The 18,694-nt window shown below is 41.5% G+C and overlaps 2 protein-coding genes and 2 long non-coding RNA genes across 4 annotated transcripts; all 4 read left to right on the forward strand.

Moving 5' to 3' along the window:
* The first annotated feature begins 1,677 nt into the window (after positions 1-1,677).
* LOC120022797 lies at positions 1,678-5,477 on the forward strand. Its single transcript, XR_005472636.1, has 3 exons — positions 1,678-1,836; positions 5,084-5,124; positions 5,389-5,477. It is a non-coding gene; the product is annotated as an uncharacterized LOC120022797 (long non-coding RNA).
* LOC120022363 lies at positions 5,477-9,958 on the forward strand. The gene is made up of 14 exons (XM_038966256.1): positions 5,477-5,528; positions 5,635-5,706; positions 5,803-5,886; positions 6,010-6,156; positions 6,246-6,326; positions 6,448-6,597; positions 6,715-6,764; positions 6,886-6,955; positions 7,048-7,134; positions 7,228-7,326; positions 7,449-7,529; positions 7,628-7,732; positions 8,181-8,274; positions 9,921-9,958. Exons 3-14 carry the CDS (start codon positions 5,869-5,871, stop codon positions 9,956-9,958), a joined length of 1,020 nt encoding a protein of 339 aa, XP_038822184.1. The 5' UTR covers positions 5,477-5,528; positions 5,635-5,706; positions 5,803-5,868.
* A 5,015-nt stretch (positions 9,959-14,973) lies between these two features.
* LOC120022798 lies at positions 14,974-15,844 on the forward strand. Its single transcript, XR_005472637.1, has 4 exons — positions 14,974-15,091; positions 15,356-15,495; positions 15,602-15,673; positions 15,761-15,844. It is a non-coding gene; the product is annotated as an uncharacterized LOC120022798 (long non-coding RNA).
* A 138-nt stretch (positions 15,845-15,982) lies between these two features.
* LOC120022364 lies at positions 15,983-18,302 on the forward strand. Its single transcript, XM_038966257.1, has 11 exons — positions 15,983-16,114; positions 16,204-16,284; positions 16,406-16,555; positions 16,673-16,722; positions 16,844-16,913; positions 17,000-17,086; positions 17,180-17,278; positions 17,401-17,481; positions 17,580-17,684; positions 18,133-18,223; positions 18,295-18,302. Exons 1-11 carry the CDS (start codon positions 15,983-15,985, stop codon positions 18,300-18,302), a joined length of 954 nt encoding a protein of 317 aa, XP_038822185.1.
* The last annotated feature ends 392 nt before the right edge of the window (positions 18,303-18,694 follow it).

The raw sequence follows: 18,694 nt of genomic DNA on the forward strand, positions 1-18,694 counted from the left end.
CGTTCTAAGTTCTGCGCATCTCAGCGCTTGGAAAAATCTTGATCTGTTTAAAACAATCAATCTTATGTCATCGTGATGTCTTTAAACTTTTAGACTAACATCACCAATCTGAGGTTAACATTTTGTGTAATTCCACAAAGTTTAATAGGGTGAAAATGAAAGCTTGTGTAGGGTAGTAACACAAACTGTCCGCATTAGGGAAATTTGCGCAATATACAATTTACTATAGCAAAAAAATTCAACATGTCAATTTAAGATGATTGTATTTGTTGCCTACTTACAAAGTTTTACCAAAAGTACATATATTTCAAGGGACATAACACTGAAACCCCTGGACATGGGTGGGGAAATATTTGTGTGACGACCTAAAATGGGGGCAGAAGCTCACCAGCACCCCATCTTATATGTCCAACCACCCCTGAACGTCAGACTCTATTGAAGCACCTACAGTGGTGTAAAGTACTTAAGTAAAAATACTTTCAAGTACTACTTAAGTAGTTTTTAGAGGTATCTTTACTTTACTATTTATAGTTTTGACAACTTTTACTTTACTACATTTCTAAGGAAAATAATGTACTTTTTACTCCATACATTTTCCCTGACACCCAAAAGTAATAGTTACATTTTGAATTGCTAGCAGTACAGGAAATTTGTCGGTTGGATGTACTGCCAAATTCTCTAAAATGTCGTTGGAGGCGACTTATGGTAGAGAAATTAACATTCAATTCTCTGGCCGCAGCTCTGGTGGACATTCCTGCAGTCCGCATACCAATTGCACAATCCCTCAGAACATCAGACATCTGTTGCATTGTGTTGTGACAAAGCTGCACATTTTAGTGGCCTTTTGTCCCCAGCAAAAGGTGCACCTGTGTAATGATCATGCTGTTTAATCAGCTTCTTGATATGGTGCACCTTTCAATGTGGATGGATTATCTTGGCAATGGAGAAATGCTCACTAAAAAACTTTTTAGGCGTATAGAACATTTCCGGGATCTTTCATTTCAGCTCATGAAACATGGGACCAACCTTTTACATGTTGCATTTTTTTGTTCAGTATAGTTTATTTTATTACAAATATAGCAGTATACAGTCCTCCAGATATCTGTTGACAAGGACATACATCACTGTGTATTTGTTCCTCTGTACATACAAAAATGGCCATTTTTTTTTTTTGTTGCCATTTTCCATTGTTACTAACTTGTACTGGTTAAAAGTATGATTAAAGAAGAAGAAAAAACGTGTAAGTTTTGCAAACCATGTTTAGTACATCTAAAAGAGACAATGAGAAGTTCATGGTTCAACAAGATATTATAGCCATAAAAAGGGTCGAATTTTAGCATTGATTGCACTTATGATACAGTACTTTACAGCTTTGATTGGTCACAGAATATATGACATGAAGGGGGGGATGTAATTACCTGAATTACTGTAGATTTGAATAGTTTAGTTAATCAAAAGTGAAGTATGGTTATAAGTCCAATGGGTGTTGTTCATATACCACTCTCAGACTCAAAATCAATATATTAGATACATACTATTTATCAGCATATTGACAGATTATTGCTATCAACTGCTGGTTGCAAGTTATATTACCCTGTTTGTATCTTTTGGAACAATGGCAATTAAGATGATTAAAAGGATGTAGAATAGATAGATGGGCTCCCACTGGTGTCACAGGCATCCACAGGTCTTGACCACCATGTTGCGATGCTTCTTTAGTATCACGTTGTTGTTGTCATCGTAGAAGAGTACAGAGATGGGACTGAGCTTGGTGGGTGCGCAGCACGCTTTGGGAACCTCATCCGGCTTCAGAAGGTGAACCTGCCATTGAAAACGGTAAATCAGACTCATTCATACATGCATTTTCATATAGTCAATGATCATATCCTGTGATAAAAGAGATATGGGTTATTTAAGCAATAAGGCCCAAGGAGGGGTGGTATATTGGCCATATACCACAAACCTCAGGAGGTGCCTTAATGCTATTAGAACACCTACTCATTCAAGGGTTTTTCTTTATTTTTACTATTTTCTACATTGTTGAATAATAGTGAAGACATCAAAACTTTGAAATAACACAAATGGAATCATGTAGTAACCAAAAAAGTGTGAAATGTATCAAAACAGATCATATATTTGAGATTCTTCAAATAGCCACCCTTTGCCTTGATGACAGCTTTGCACACTCTTGGCATTCTCTCAACCAACTTCACCTGGAATGCTTTTCCAACAGTCTTGAAGGAGTTCCCACATATGCTGAGCACTTGTTGGCTGTTTTTCCTTTACTCTGCGGTCCTACTCATCTCAAAACATCTCAATTTGGTTTAGGTTGGGGGATTGTGGAGGCCAAGTCATCTGATGCAGCACTCCGTCACTCTCCTTCTTGGTAAAATAGTCCTTACACAGCCTGGAGGTATGTTGGGTCATTGTCCTGTTGAAAACCAAATGAATTCTCCTGGTTGGAGTCCAGGCTCTGTCGCAGCCGGCCGCGACCGGGAGACCCATGGGGCGGCACACAATTGGCCCAGCATCGTCCTGGTTAGCGGAGGGTTTGGCCGGCAGGGATGTTCTTGTCCATCGCGCTCTAGCGACTCCTGTGGCGAGCCGGGCGCAATGCACGCTGACAGGGTTGCCAGGTGTATGGTGTTTCCTCCGACACATTGGTGCGGCTGGCTTTCGGGTTAAACAGGCGCGTGGCTGGGTTGTGTTTTGGAGGACGCACGGCTCTCAACCTTCGCCTCTCCCGAGTCCATACGGGAGTTGCAGCGATGAGACAAGACTGTAAGTACCAATTGGATACCATGGAAAAGGTGTAAAAGTAACAAAAACAATTGGTTTAATATTTTTATAATAACTGATAAAAACAAATGATAGTCCCACTAAGCCCAAACCAGATGGGATGGCATATAGCTGCAGAATGCTGTTGTAGCCATGCGGGTTAAGTGTGAATTCTAAAAAAATTCACAGACAGTGTCAACAGCAAAGCACCCCCACACCATAACACCTCCTCCATGCTTTATGGTAGGAAATACACATGCAGAGATCATCTGTTCACCCACACCGCATCTCACAAAGACATAGCAGTTGGAACCAAAAATCTCAAATTTGGGCGTCCCGACCAAAGGACAAATTTATTGTAATTCTCTTCTTCTTATTGGTGTCCTTTAATAGTGGTTTCTTTGCAGCAATTCAACCATAAAGGCCTGATTCACACAGTCTCCTCTGAACAGTGTATGTTGAGATGTGTCAGTTACTTGAACACTGTGAAGCATTTATTTGGGCAGCAATATCTGAGGCTGGTAACTCTAATGAACTTATCCTTTGCAGCAGAGATAACTCTGGGTCTTCCATTGCTGTGGTGGTCCTCATGAGAGCCAGTTTCATCATAGCGCTTGATTGTTTTTGCAACTACACTTGAAATATTCCGTATTAACTGACCTTCATGTCATAAAGTAATGATGGACTGTTGTTTCTCTTTGCTTATTTGAGCTGTTCTTTACATAATATGGACATGGTATTTTACCAAACAGGGCTATCTTCTGTATACCCCCCCACCTTGTCACAACACAATTGATTAAGTCAAACTCATTAAAAAGGAAAGAAATTCCCCTTTTAAGAAGGCACACCTTTGAATTGAAATGCATTCCAGGTGATTTTCTCATTAAGGTGGTTGAGAGAAGGCCAAGAGTGTGCAAAGCTGTCATCAAGGCAAAGGGTGGCTACTTTGAAGAATCTAAAATATATTTGGATTTGTTTAACACTTTTTTGGTTACTACATGATTCCATATGTGTTATTTCATCGTTTTGATGTCTTCACTATTTTTCTCCAGTGTAGAAAATAGTAAAAATAAAGAAAAACCCTTGAATGAGTAGGTGTTCTAAAACTTTTGACCGGTAGTGTAGAGCCTTCAGCGATTTTTTCGTGGGCTGTGGCCCCCCTTGTCTGAATTTGGTCAATATGTCCTCCAAAAGACTTTATAGCCCACTGTGGCAAAGACTAGACTTTCAGGAGTTAAACAACACAATTTTTTTTTTAAATCACCTTGTTTGTCTCATTCTTCCAACATAGCTAGTGACTTTATAAAACACAATATTTGGTATTTGTATTTTATATTATACCAACGATATAGGAAAGCATCTGGTGGCAAAATAGCCAAAATATATAGGGTGTACACCCATCAAATTCTTAATTCATTCAAGGTTTACAAATATGCCCAATCAGTAGAACATTATGTCAGAAAACAATAGTCGAAACCAAATGTCTCTACCATATATGGTTGAAAAGTTGCCGACGATTTACTCTGAGAATTGAACCTCACAACACCAAATATGGAACACTTACAACCAAGTGCGGTGCAGTCTAAACTAGCAATGGTCACAGCAAATGATCGTTATTATTTCATCAACACTGTCAAGTACAAGTATATTAATGTTATAGTATTGTAGAGAACAAGCTAATGTTTAATTCTATGTAATTTCTAATGACATCAGGCCAAGAAAACGACTTTTGGACATGAATTTCGTAGCTCCCTCTTGAATTGAGCCTTTTTCTCTCTACATTGTAAGTGAATATATAAAAAGAACATATGTGATTCATCAGAAGCTTTTATCCAAAGCGACTTACAATAAAAGCTGCTGTCGTTTATGTATGGTGATGGGAATCGAACCCACTGCCCTGGCGTTGCAAGCGTCATGCTCTATCAACTGAGCTACGAAGGAGCACCACGTGATGAGAATGATGACAAGCAATTTTAACGGATTCTAAAGGGAATCATAGAATTCCAAACTCTTTTCTATGGCGACACAGTTGGCAATTTTGTAAACAATACTTTTCGAACGTGTGTTGCCAAGAGACATCTAACCAACGTTCTATGGAACGTTTTCTGTGCGAAAACAACTTCAGTTTGCTGCTGACAACAAGCTTGATTGGTTTTTGACACCTGAGAAAGAATATCGACTGGAAAATGCCTGGGTGCTTTTCAAGACTGGCGGAGAGAGTGCGTGGACGTCGGCGGCCTACTGCGTCGACAGGTTGTTCAAATTCATTTGTGGCTTGTTTTTCTTGTCCTTTTCTGTTTTGCAGGGTTCGTGATCGTCGACAGGTGGACAGCGACAGCAAAGAGGGTATGTGGAGTTTAAAACTCTTATTTTACTACGTTTAACAATGAAATTATAATTAGCGAAATGTTGTGTATTTCTATAATTCAGACTTGGCAAAAATGCTTGTGCTAGAGATGTTGTAGCTAGCTAGCTTGCTAGCTAACTTTAACTTCAGTAACTGTTGCTAAGCGAGTGACTTTTGCTACCTAGCCAGCTAGTATTAGCAATCTTGTTACGTTTTATGTCCTAACACTTGTTTATTTTACATTCCAATGTTCCTAATTTTAGAAACAACTGTCCTGGATGAGGTCCAGTTGGATGTGCCATTGGATGATTTGCCAGATGTTCCACAGCTGCCAGACCTCCTTGATGTCCAGAATGCTGCTATCATCCTTGAGGATGTGCCAGATGTGCAGACTATCCTTGAGGTACAATTTTCTGAAAGTTTGGGGTTTTATGTTTGAAAAATATCCCAGATATTCAAGTTGTGTCTCTTTGACATTAAACAAATCTCTTGTCTGCTTTCTGCTTTAGGAGGCCACTGGCAATTGGCAGTTGATTCCGATTAGGTTCAGCCCCCTGTACTGTGGGCCTGTTGTGATCAGGGTAAGAGACCCCCCCCCCCCCCCCCCACACACACACACAGTCACATCACGGTTACAATGTTTACTGTTTCCAACATGAATGTATTGTAATGTGCAGAACAATGCCGGTCTGGTGGTTAAAGCGTGGAGAACTTTCCAGTTCATCAGCCCCATCATCACCTACATGCGTGGGGGATCCCAGGTATGTGTCTTTGTAACTACCTAATCCTAATCTACATTGTCAGTCATTTGATCTTGATGGAAATGTGTCACAGCAATTGCTGAAGTGGTTTTGTTGATGTTGTCTTGTTGTTTATCTCAACAGCAGGTGGTGCTGAGGATGCACCATGTGAGTAGGGTGAGAGGCCTGGAGACTCAACTGGTGTGGGCCATCTCCAAGGAGACAGCCAGGCTTAATCCAGAGGGCATCCCCTACTGTGCCACCAAAGTGCAGTCCATCACTTGGATCCAGGTAAGACGTAAATACTACTGAAATAGTATTAGATTAGGCTTTTCTTCACTTATTCCATTTGGCCTTAACATGTATTCTCTCTCTGTCAGCGTGTGGCTGGCAGGGTGACCCACTATGCGTCTCACCTCCGCCACGAGACGTCTGTGGACGTGACGCTTGGCTGCTACCAGGTAAATAAACGATTTCCTATGTATATAGACTAGACATTACTGGGCATTTTTGCATTAGATTTGGTGTGTTTTCTAATAACGTGTGTGTGGTAAACAGGTGTGTTGTGTGTGTTTTGAGCAGCAGACTGATGTCTCAGTGGTGTACGCCACTCTCCACATGGGGCTGGATGGGCTTCTCTCCTCTTCAGCGTGGTCGGAGGCTGCCTCCTTCTCTACGCCCACCACTCAGCAGTTCTCTGACCCAGAGCCTGAGGGCCACAACTGCTATGAGGTCAGACGTTACACACACATACTATTGACTAGGAGCATTAAGATCCTTCCATTGACCGATTGTTTGTTATGTCATTGCATTGGTCACTGATTTTGAATGCTTGTTTTGTTGTCGTAGGGCTGGGAGGAGGACCTGCTGCCTGAGGAGAGGGAGGTTCCTCTGCTAAAGTGAGTTCCTCTAAATGTCTGTGTAGTCTGGGCTTGTCAGATGCTGAAGGATAGTGGTCATAATGCTGTTATCCCCCATTGACTCTAATGGTTGACATGCTCCATTCCCTCCCTTTCACAGCCTCTACCTTACCACCAAGAGAGTGGAGGACATCGCCCTGAGGCTCGTCTCCCTGCGCCAGGCCTTCACTGTAAGTGGACCCACTTTTCTTTTTCTCTCTGTGGCTTCTTGTTCTGTCTCCTAGAGGAAGATGTCTCACCCTAACTCTTCCCTCTTCCCTAGACCCTGCTTGGTTCCACCCTGAGCAGGAACCATCTGTTTGTGGCGGGAAAGGTCCTCCTGGGCGCACTGGTTCAGGCCAACCACATGGTAACTCAATAACTCATTCTCTTTCAAGGGAAAGAGAGCGTCCCTGAGGGTATATGTGTTCTGTTCACTAAGATGCTCTTTTCTTTGTCATAGGACGAGGCCAAGTTCCTCCGTACCTATAAGGACTTTGTGGACTACCTGAGTGACCCCTCCAAGCGGAATGACATTGAGAGGGAGCTGGCTGAGGCAAAGGTGAGTTCATTAACTCTTTCAAGTCTCACTGAGTTCTTCCACATGCATGTCTTTTATACATCACAGTAGCTGATCTATATGAAATCATTCCTATTTTCTCCAAACGTGTTTTCTTGTCCTAGATCCATCATGTGAACATGATAGATGTCCTCTTTGAGCTGGTGCTGTTTGGGTTAATGACAGCTCAGAAGTCCCTGATGGTGGTAAGTAGCATCTCACTGGTACATGTTTTGATATCTCTATTAGCAGTTTCACTTAAATTCCTCTTCTCTTCTATTCTCTCCTGCTTTGTTTCCTTTAGCACCCTGGTGGGTTCGTGGAGCGTCTGTACGCTCTCCTGTACTCCTTCCTGCCCACTGCTGCCAATATGGAGCCAGAGGCTGACAGATACCTGCTGCTGCTCAATGTAAGAGTCAATAGGTTACTTCCTGTTTACTTCCATATTCTTAGTGTACTTCCTTTTTACTTCCTTATTCATGGTTAACCAGGTTCCAATGCCATTTTAGGGGGACTATTTCTAATTGTCTCTCTCCTCTTGATAAGCTAGTAACTCCGAGCCATTTTCTATGTGTTGTGTGGTGTTCTCTTCAGGGCGGGCTGATGGCTCTGCTAGATGACATGTTTGGCCAGCAGCTGGCCTGGTACTTTAACCCAGAGTCTCTGGTCACTGAGCTCTCCAGCCTCCTGGAGTACCACTTGGAGAACCTCATGGCCAGCATGTAGTCCTACTGCAGGGACCATACTCCTTTCTCCTTCTCTCTTTTGAAGGAATTGAGGACTTGAAGTGCTTTGTTGTACCCTGATTAGTTAACACCCATTCATTTAATGTATTCTCTTGTTTTCTCTCCCCACAGGATTCTTGTGACACTTTGCCACCCAACAGGGATCTAGACACCAATGCACTACATTACTTTGCACTGAATTTTACATTTTTAAATAAAACAAGTTGTAATTCAAAAACATTTTGGTTTCCGTCTTTTCATTTATTTGATTTTATGACCATTTCCTCTTCCTAAAGTTATAATGCTAATATTAGATTATTACATGAACAATGATGCTGTTTTATCTGCATTTGGAAATAAAAAACAACTTTTAGTTGATTTAAAGATCCTACAGGCCCACACTTTATATGGTTTTGTACTGTGGTTTGTGATACTGTACTATTTAAAAACATGTAGGACTACATACACTGAGTGCACAAAACATTAGGAACATCTTCCTAATATTGAGTTGCACACCCTTTTTCCCTCAGAACAGCCTCAATTCGTCAGGGCATGGACTCTACAAGCTGCCCTAAGCCTTCCACAAGGATGCTGGCCCATGTTGTGTCAAGTTGGCTGGACGTCCTTTGGGTGGTGGACCATTCTTGATACACATGGGAAACTGTTGAGCATGAAAAAACCAGCAGTTTTGCAGTTCTTGTGACACTTAACCCGGTGCGCCTGGAACCTACTACCATACCCCGTTCAAAGGCAGTTAAATCTTTTGTCTTGCCGATTCACCCTCTGAATGACATACACAATCCATTTCTCAATTCTCTCAAGGTTTTAAAATCTTTAACTCCCCTTCATCTACACTGATTGAAGTGGATTCAACAAGTGACATCAATAAGGGATCATAGCTTTCACTTGGTCAGTCTATGTCATGGAAAGAGCAGGTGTCCTCAATGTTTTGTATTATCAGTGTGTGTAGTAACCTGGTACAGTATAAAGTATACCACTAATTGCTTCAGTCTTGAATGTTACTTCTCACTATCCCTACTCTACATTAACAGTCTGTCATTGTAGACTCCGGTAACTTGGGTATCTTAGTTTTTTATATTTGCCGTTAATGTCTGAACCATTTACCATCTTTCCCACTGAAACCAGTAATGTTAGCGTTCATGTGAGAGAGGGTGTAGTAGTGCATACTGACCACTAGTTGGATCATAGTGTGGGTGGTGGAGTTCATGCAGGAACACAGAGGGTAGAGGCATTCTCCATCACAGTAGAAGGCAGAGTAACCCGTAGGAGCCAATACCCAGTCCTAATGGAGAGAAACACCATAGAAATCAAATGACAAAGTTAGATGAATGACTAGAATAGACTCTTTCTTTGAGAAATACATGATAAAGAATGCAAAGAACATACTCTACAATGCACATCCTACACAAATGCCTTGCTTCCCTAAAAATACTAACTGTGTGTTTGCAGCAAATAAGGTGGTACAATGTTAGCTCATGATTATCTATTCAGTACAATGAGTAGTTAAGAGAGAAGGAATCTCACCTTCCAGCCTTGTTCACTGAATCTCACATATAATTCATGTCTCTTACAAGCCTGACGCCCACTGTTGACATGGCTGTGATCTGAAAGGGACCAAAAAATATGTAATGAACCAGGAAAGACTAATGTACACTTTGGATGCATTGGATTTCAAATTAAATGTAAACGCAACTTAAGTAATTTTGTAATTGGGATTAACTATGCCTTTAAACTGTGCATAAAACAAGTTTAACTACAAGACAAAAAAACAGTGTTGTCCCCTGACCTTGTATGTATACTGGGCAAGGGCAGGTCGTATTTGGGCTTCTTCTTATGGGGGTTGTGTTTCAGGGCGCGTGGGGGGCGACAGGGGGCCTGGCTGGCCCTGAAGAAGTTGGTTAGATGAGTACTTGAAGGCTTATATCTATATTTTGGAATGTTGGATGTTGATTTCGGGAGGCTTCCATCATGGAAAAAGGACCAGACCACTTGTTTTGTTAGTTAACCTAAACGAATCACGACCCTCTATGGAATAACAACAGTGACAACAGTTGACTGCTATTTAAGTAATAGTTTGACTGTCAAATCCATGTATTGGTGTGTGGCCATTGACTTTTATGGAAAGACCGCCCCCAAATGTTCTGTGCCATTTCCTAGGCATTTCATTAACTCCGCGTTCTAAGTTCTGCGCATCTCAGCGCTTGGAAAAATCTTGATCTGTTTAAAACAATCAATCTTATGTCATCGTGATGTCTTTAAACTTTTAGACTAACATCACCAATCTGAGGTTAACATTTTGTGTAATTCCACAAAGTTTAATAGGGTGAAAATGAAAGCTTGTGTAGGGTAGTAACACAAACTGTCCGCATTAGGGAAATTTGCGCAATATACAATTTACTATAGCAAAAAAATTCAACATGTCAATTTAAGATGATTGTATTTGTTGCCTACTTACAAAGTTTTACCAAAAGTACATATATTTCAAGGGACATAACACTGAAACCCCTGGACATGGGTGGGGAAATATTTGTGTGACGACCTAAAATGGGGGCAGAAGCTCACCAGCACCCCATCTTATATGTCCAACCACCCCTGAACGTCAGACTCTATTGAAGCACCTACAGTGGTGTAAAGTACTTAAGTAAAAATACTTTCAAGTACTACTTAAGTAGTTTTTAGAGGTATCTTTACTTTACTATTTATAGTTTTGACAACTTTTACTTTACTACATTTCTAAGGAAAATAATGTACTTTTTACTCCATACATTTTCCCTGACACCCAAAAGTAATAGTTACATTTTGAATTGCTAGCAGTACAGGAAATTTGTCGGTTGGATGTACTGCCAAATTCTCTAAAATGTCGTTGGAGGCGACTTATGGTAGAGAAATTAACATTCAATTCTCTGGCCGCAGCTCTGGTGGACATTCCTGCAGTCCGCATACCAATTGCACAATCCCTCAGAACATCAGACATCTGTTGCATTGTGTTGTGACAAAGCTGCACATTTTAGTGGCCTTTTGTCCCCAGCAAAAGGTGCACCTGTGTAATGATCATGCTGTTTAATCAGCTTCTTGATATGGTGCACCTTTCAATGTGGATGGATTATCTTGGCAATGGAGAAATGCTCACTAAAAAACTTTTTAGGCGTATAGAACATTTCCGGGATCTTTCATTTCAGCTCATGAAACATGGGACCAACCTTTTACATGTTGCATTTTTTTGTTCAGTATAGTTTATTTTATTACAAATATAGCAGTATACAGTCCTCCAGATATCTGTTGACAAGGACATACATCACTGTGTATTTGTTCCTCTGTACATACAAAAATGGCCAATTTTTTTTTTTTGTTGCCATTTTCCATTGTTACTAACTTGTACTGGTTAAAAGTATGATTAAATAAGAAGAAAAAACGTGTAAGTTTTGCAAACCATGTTTAGTACATCTAAAAGAGACAATGAGAAGTTCATGGTTCAACAAGATATTATAGCCATCAAAAGGGTCGAATTTTAGCATTGATTGCACTTATGATACAGTACTTTACAGCTTTGATTGGTCACAGAATATATGACATGAAAGGGTGATGTAATTATCTGAATTACTGTAGACTTGAATAGTTTAGTTAATCAAAAGTGAAGTATGGTTATAAGTCCAATGGGTGTTGTTCATATACCACTCTCAGACTCAAAATCAATATATTAGATACATACTATTTATCAGCATATTGACAGATTATTGCTATCAACTGCTGGTTGCAAGTTATATTACCCTGTTTGTATCTTTTGGAACAATGGCAATTAAGATGATTAAAATGATGTAGAATAGATAGATGGGCTCCCACTGGTGTCACAGGCATCACAGGTCTTGACCACCATGTTGCGATGCTTCTTTAGGATCACGTTGTTGTTGTCATCGTAGAAGAGTACAGAGATGGGACTGAGCTTGGTGGGTGCGCAGCACGCTTTGGGAACCTCATCCGGCTTCAGAAGGTGAACCTGCCATTGAAAACGGTAAATCAGACTCATTCATACATGCATTTTCATATAGTCAATGATCATATCCTGTGATAAAAGAGATATGGGTTATTTAAGCAATAAGGCCCAAGGAGGGGTGGTATATTGGCCATATACCACAAACCTCAGGAGGTGCCTTAATGCTATTAGAACACCTACTCATTCAAGGGTTTTTCTTTATTTTTACTATTTTCTACATTGTTGAATAATAGTGAAGACATCAAAACTTTGAAATAACACAAATGGAATCATGTAGTAACCAAAAAAGTGTGAAATGTATCAAAACAGATCATATATTTGAGATTCTTCAAATAGCCACCCTTTGCCTTGATGACAGCTTTGCACACTCTTGGCATTCTCTCAACCAACTTCACCTGGAATGCTTTTCCAACAGTCTTGAAGGAGTTCCCACATATGCTGAGCACTTGTTGGCTGTTTTTCCTTTACTCTGCGGTCCTACTCATCTCAAAACATCTCAATTTGGTTTAGGTTGGGGGATTGTGGAGGCCAAGTCATCTGATGCAGCACTCCGTCACTCTCCTTCTTGGTAAAATAGTCCTTACACAGCCTGGAGGTATGTTGGGTCATTGTCCTGTTGAAAACCAAATGAATTCTCCTGGTTGGAGTCCAGGCTCTGTCGCAGCCGGCCGCGACCGGGAGACCCATGGGGCGGCACACAATTGGCCCAGCATCGTCCTGGTTAGCGGAGGGTTTGGCCGGCAGGGATGTTCTTGTCCATCGCGCTCTAGCGACTCCTGTGGCGAGCCGGGCGCAATGCACGCTGACAGGGTTGCCAGGTGTATGGTGTTTCCTCCGACACATTGGTGCGGCTGGCTTTCGGGTTAAACAGGCGCGTGGCTGGGTTGTGTTTTGGAGGACGCACGGCTCTCAACCTTCGCCTCTCCCGAGTCCATACGGGAGTTGCAGCGATGAGACAAGACTGTAAGTACCAATTGGATACCATGGAAAAGGTGTAAAAGTAACAAAAACAATTGGTTTAATATTTTTATAATAACTGATAAAAACAAATGATAGTCCCACTAAGCCCAAACCAGATGGGATGGCATATAGCTGCAGAATGCTGTTGTAGCCATGCTGGTTAAGTGTGAATTCTAAAAAAATTCACAGACAGTGTCAACAGCAAAGCACCCCCACACCATAACACCTCCTCCATGCTTTATAGTAGGAAATAGACATGCAGAGATCATCTGTTCACCCACACCGCATCTCACAAAGACATAGCAGTTGGTAGCATAGCAGCCAGTTTCATCATAGCGCTTGATTGTTTTTGCAACTACACTTGAAATATTCCGTATTAACTGACCTTCATGTCATAAAGTAATGATGGACTGTTGTTTCTCTTTGCTTATTTGAGCTGTTCTTTACATAATATGGACATGGTATTTTACCAAACAGGGCTATCTTCTGTATACCCCCCCACCTTGTCACAACACAATTGATTAAGTCAAACTCATTAAAAAGGAAAGAAATTCCCCTTTTAAGAAGGCACACCTTTGAATTGAAATGCATTCCAGGTGATTTTCTCATTAAGGTGGTTGAGAGAAGGCCAAGAGTGTGCAAAGCTGTCATCAAGGCAAAGGGTGGCTACTTTGAAGAATCTAAAATATATTTGGATTTGTTTAACACTTTTTTGGTTACTACATGATTCCATATGTGTTATTTCATCGTTTTGATGTCTTCACTATTTTTCTCCAGTGTAGAAAATAGTAAAAATAAAGAAAAACCCTTGAATGAGTAGGTGTTCTAAAACTTTTGACCGGTAGTGTAGAGCCTTCAGTGATTTTTTCGTGGGCTGTGGCCCCCCTTGTCTGAATTTGGTCAATATGTCCTCCAAAAGACTTTATAGCCCAAAGACTAGACTTTCAGGAGTTAAACAACACAATTTTTTTTTTAAATCACCTTGTTTGTCTCATTCTTCCAACATAGCTAGTGACTTTATAAAACACAATATTTGGTATTTGTATTTTATATTATACCAACGATATAGGAAAGCATCTGGTGGCAAAATAGCCAAAATATATAGGGTGTACACCCATCAAATTCTTAATTCATTCAAGGTTTACAAATATGCCCAATCAGTAGAACATTATGTCAGAAAACAATAGTCGAAACCAAATGTCTCTACCATATATGGTTGAAAAGTTGCCGACGATTTACTCTGAGAATTGAACCTCACAACACCAAATATGGAACACTTACAACCAAGTGCGGTGCAGTCTAAACTAGCAATGGTCACAGCAAATGATCGTTATTATTTCATCAACACTGTCAAGTACAAGTATATTAATGTTATAGTATTGTAGAGAACAAGCTAATGTTTAATTCTATGTAATTTCTAATGACATCAGGCCAAGAAAACGACTTTTGGACATGAATTTCGTAGCTCCCTCTTGAATTGAGCCTTTTTCTCTCTACATTGTAAGTGAATATATAAAAAGAACATATGTGATTCATCAGAAGCTTTTATCCAAAGCGACTTACAATAAAAGCTGCTGTCGTTTATGTATTCGTGGTGATGGGAATCGAACCCACTGCCCTGGCGTTGCAAGCGTCATGCTCTATCAACTGAGCTACGAAGGAGCACAACGTAATGACAATGATGACAAGCAATTTTAACGGATTCTAAAGGGAATCATAGAATTCCAAACTCTTTTCTATGGCGACACAGTTGGCAATTTTGTAAACAATACTTTTCGAACGTGTGTTGCCAAGAGACATCTAACCGACGTTCTATGGAACGTTTTCTGTGCGAAAACAACAACTTCAGTTTGCTGCTGACAACAAACTTGATTGGTTTTTGACACCTGAGATAGAACAATCTACTGGAAAATGCCTGGGTGCTTTTCAAAATTGGCGGAGAGAGTGCGTGGACGTCGGCGGCCTACTGCGTCGACAGGTTGTTCAAATTCATTTGTGGCTTGTTTTTCTTGTCCTTTTCTGTTTTGCAGGGTTCGTGATCGTCGACAGGTGGACAGCGACAGCAAAGAGGGTATGTGGAGTTTAAAACTCTTATTTTACTACGTTTAACAATGAAATTATAATTAGCGAAATGTTGTGTATTTCTATAATTCAGACTTGGCAAAAATGCTTGTGCTAGAGATGTTGTAGCTAGCTAGCTTGCTAGCTAACTTTAACTTCAGTAACTGTTGCTAAGCGAGTGACTTTTGCTACCTAGCCAGCTAGTATTAGCAATCTTGTTACGTTTTATGTCCTAACACTTGTTTATTTTACATTCCAATGTTCCTAATTTTAGAAACAACTGTCCTGGATGAGGTCCAGTTGGATGTGCCATTGGATGATGTGCCAGATGTTCCACAGCTGCCAGACCTCCTTGATGTCCAGAATGCTGCTATCATCCTTGAGGATGTGCCAGATGTGCAGACTATCCTTGAGGTACAATTTTCTGAAAGTTTGGGGTTTTATGTTTGAAAAATATCCCAGATATTCAAGTTGTGTCTCTTTGACATTAAACAAATCTCTTGTCTGCTTTCTGCTTTAGGAGGCCACTGGCAAATGGCAGTTGATTCCGATTAGGTTCAGCCCCCTGTACTGTGGGCCTGTTGTGATCAGGGTAAGAGACCCCCCCACACACACACACACAGTCACATCACGGTTACAATGTTTACTGTGTCCAACATGAATGTATTGTAATGTGCAGAACAATGCCGGTCTGGTGGTTAAAGCGTGGAGAACTTTCCAGTTCATCAGCCCCATCATCACCTACATGCGTGGGGGATCCCAGGTATGTGTCTTTGTAACTACCTAATCCTAATCTACATTGTCAGTCATTTGATCTTGATGGAAATGTGTCACAGCAATTGCTGAAGTGGTTTTGTTGATGTTGTCTTGTTGTTTATCTCAACAGCAGGTGGTGCTGAGGATGCACCACGTGAGTAGGGTGAGAGGCCTGGAGACTCAACTGGTGTGGGCCATCTCCAAGGAGACAGCCAGGCTTAATCCAGAGGGCATCCCCTACTGTGCCACCAAAGTGCAGTCCATCACTTGGATCCAGGTAAGACGTAAATACTACTGAAATAGTATTAGATTAGGCTTTTCTTCACTTATTCCATTTGGCCTTAACATGTATTCTCTCTCTGTCAGCGTGTGGCTGGCAGGGTGACCCACTATGCGTCTCACCTCCGCCACGAGACGTCTGTGGACGTGACGCTTGGCTGCTACCAGGTAAATAAACGATTTCCTATGTATATAGACTAGACATTACTGGGCATTTTTGCATTAGATTTGGTGTGTTTTCTAATAACGTGTGTGTGGTAAACAGGTGTGTTGTGTGTGTTTTGAGCAGCAGACTGATGTCTCAGTGGTGTACGCCACTCTCCACATGGGGCTGGATGGGCTTCTCTCCTCTTCAGCGTGGTCGGAGGCTGCCTCCTTCTCTACGCCCACCACTCAGCAGTTCTCTGACCCAGAGCCTGAGGGCCACAACTGCTATGAGGTCAGACGTTACACACACATACTATTGACTAGGAGCATTAAGATCCTTCCATTGACCGATTGTTTGTTATGTCATTGCATTGGTCACTGATTTTGAATGCTTGTTTTGTTGTCGTAGGGCTGGGAGGAGGACCTGCTGCCTGAGGAGAGGGAGGTTCCTCTGCTAAAGTGAGTTCCTCTAAATGTCTGTGTAGTCTGGGCTTGTCAGATGCTGAAGGATAGTGGTCATAATGCTGTTATCCCCCATTGACTCTAATGGTTGACATGCTCCATTCCCTCCCTTTCACAGCCTCTACCTTACCACCAAGAGAGTGGAGGACATCGCCCTGAGGCTCGTCTCCCTGCGCCAGGCCTTCACTGTGAGTGGACCCACTCTTCTCTCTGTGACTTCTTGTTCTGTCTCCTAGAGGAAGATGTCTCACCCTAACTCTTCCCTCTTCCCTAGACCCTGCTTGGTTCCACCCTGAGCAGGAACCATCTGTTTGTGGCGGGAAAGGTCCTCCTGGGCGCACTGGTTCAGGCCAACCACATGGTAACTCAATAACTCATTCTCTTTCAAGGGAAAGAGAGCGTCCCTGAGGGTATATGTGTTCTGTTCACTAAGATGCTCTTTTCTTTGTCATAGGACGAGGCCAAGTTCCTCCGTACCTATAAGGACTTTGTGGACTACCTGAGTGACCCCTCCAAGCGGAATGACATTGAGAGGGAGCTGGCTGAGGCAAAGGTGAGTTCATTAACTCTTTCAAGTCTCACTGAGTTCTTCCACATGCATGTCTTTTATACATCACAGTAGCTGATCTATATGAAATCATTCCTATTTTCTCCAAACGTGTTTTCTTGTCCTAGATCCATCATGTGAACATGATAGATGTCCTCTTTGAGCTGGTGCTGTTTGGGTTAATGACAGCTCAGAAGTCCCTGATGGTGGTAAGTAGCATCTCACTGGTACATGTTTTGATATCTCTATTAGCAGTTTCACTTAAATTCCTCTTCTCTTCTATTCTCTCCTGCTTTGTTTCCTTTAGCACCCTGGTGGGTTCGTGGAGCGTCTGTACGCTCTCCTGTACTCCTTCCTGCCCACTGCTGCCAATATGGAGCCAGAGGCTGACAGATACCTGCTGCTGCTCAATGTAAGAGTCAATAGGTTACTTCCTGTTTACTTCCATATTCTTAGTGTACTTCCTTTTTACTTCCTTATTCATGGTTAACCAGGTTCCAATGCCATTTTAGGGGGACTATTTCTAATTGTCTCTCTCCTCTTGATAAGCTAGTAACTCCGAGCCATTTTCTATGTGTTGTGTGGTGTTCTCTTCAGGGCGGGCTGATGGCTCTGCTAGATGACATGTTTGGCCAGCAGCTGGCCTGGTACTTTAACCCAGAGTCTCTGGTCACTGAGCTCTCCAGCCTCCTGGAGTACCACTTGGAGAACCTCATGGCCAGCATGTAGTCCTACTGCAGGGACCATACTCCTTTCTCCTTCTCTCTTTTGAAGGAATTGAGGACTTGAAGTGCTTTGTTGTACCCTGATTAGTTAACACCCATTCATTTAATGTATTCTCTTGTTTTCTCTCCCCACAGGATTCTTGTGACACTTTGCCACCCAACAGGGATCTAGACACCAATGCACTACATTACTTTGCACTGAATTTTACATTTTTAAATAAAACAAGTTGTAATTCAAAAACATTTTGGTTTCCGTCTTTTCATTTATTTGATTTTATGACCATTTCCTCTTCCTAGAGTTATAATGCTAATATTAGATTATTACATGAACAATGATGCTGTTTTATCTGCATTTGGAAATAAAAAACAACTTTTAGTTGATTTAAAGATCCTACAGGCCCACACTTTATATGGTTTTGTACTGTGGTTTGTGATACTGTACTATTTAAAAACATGTAGGACTACATACACTGAGTGCACAAAACATTAGGAACATCTTCCTAATATTGAGTTGCACACCCTTTTTCCCTCAGAACAGCCTCAATTCGTCGGGGCATGGACTCTACAAGCTGCCCTAAGCCTTCCACAAGGATGCTGGCCCATGTTGTGTCAAGTTGGCTGGACGTCCTTTGGGTGGTGGACCATTCTTGATACACATGGGAAACTGTTGAGCATGAAAAAACCAGCAGTTTTGCAG

This window comes from Salvelinus namaycush, chromosome 27 (genome assembly GCF_016432855.1).
Source record: "Salvelinus namaycush isolate Seneca chromosome 27, SaNama_1.0, whole genome shotgun sequence".
Classification (NCBI taxonomy): domain Eukaryota; kingdom Metazoa; phylum Chordata; class Actinopteri; order Salmoniformes; family Salmonidae; genus Salvelinus; species Salvelinus namaycush.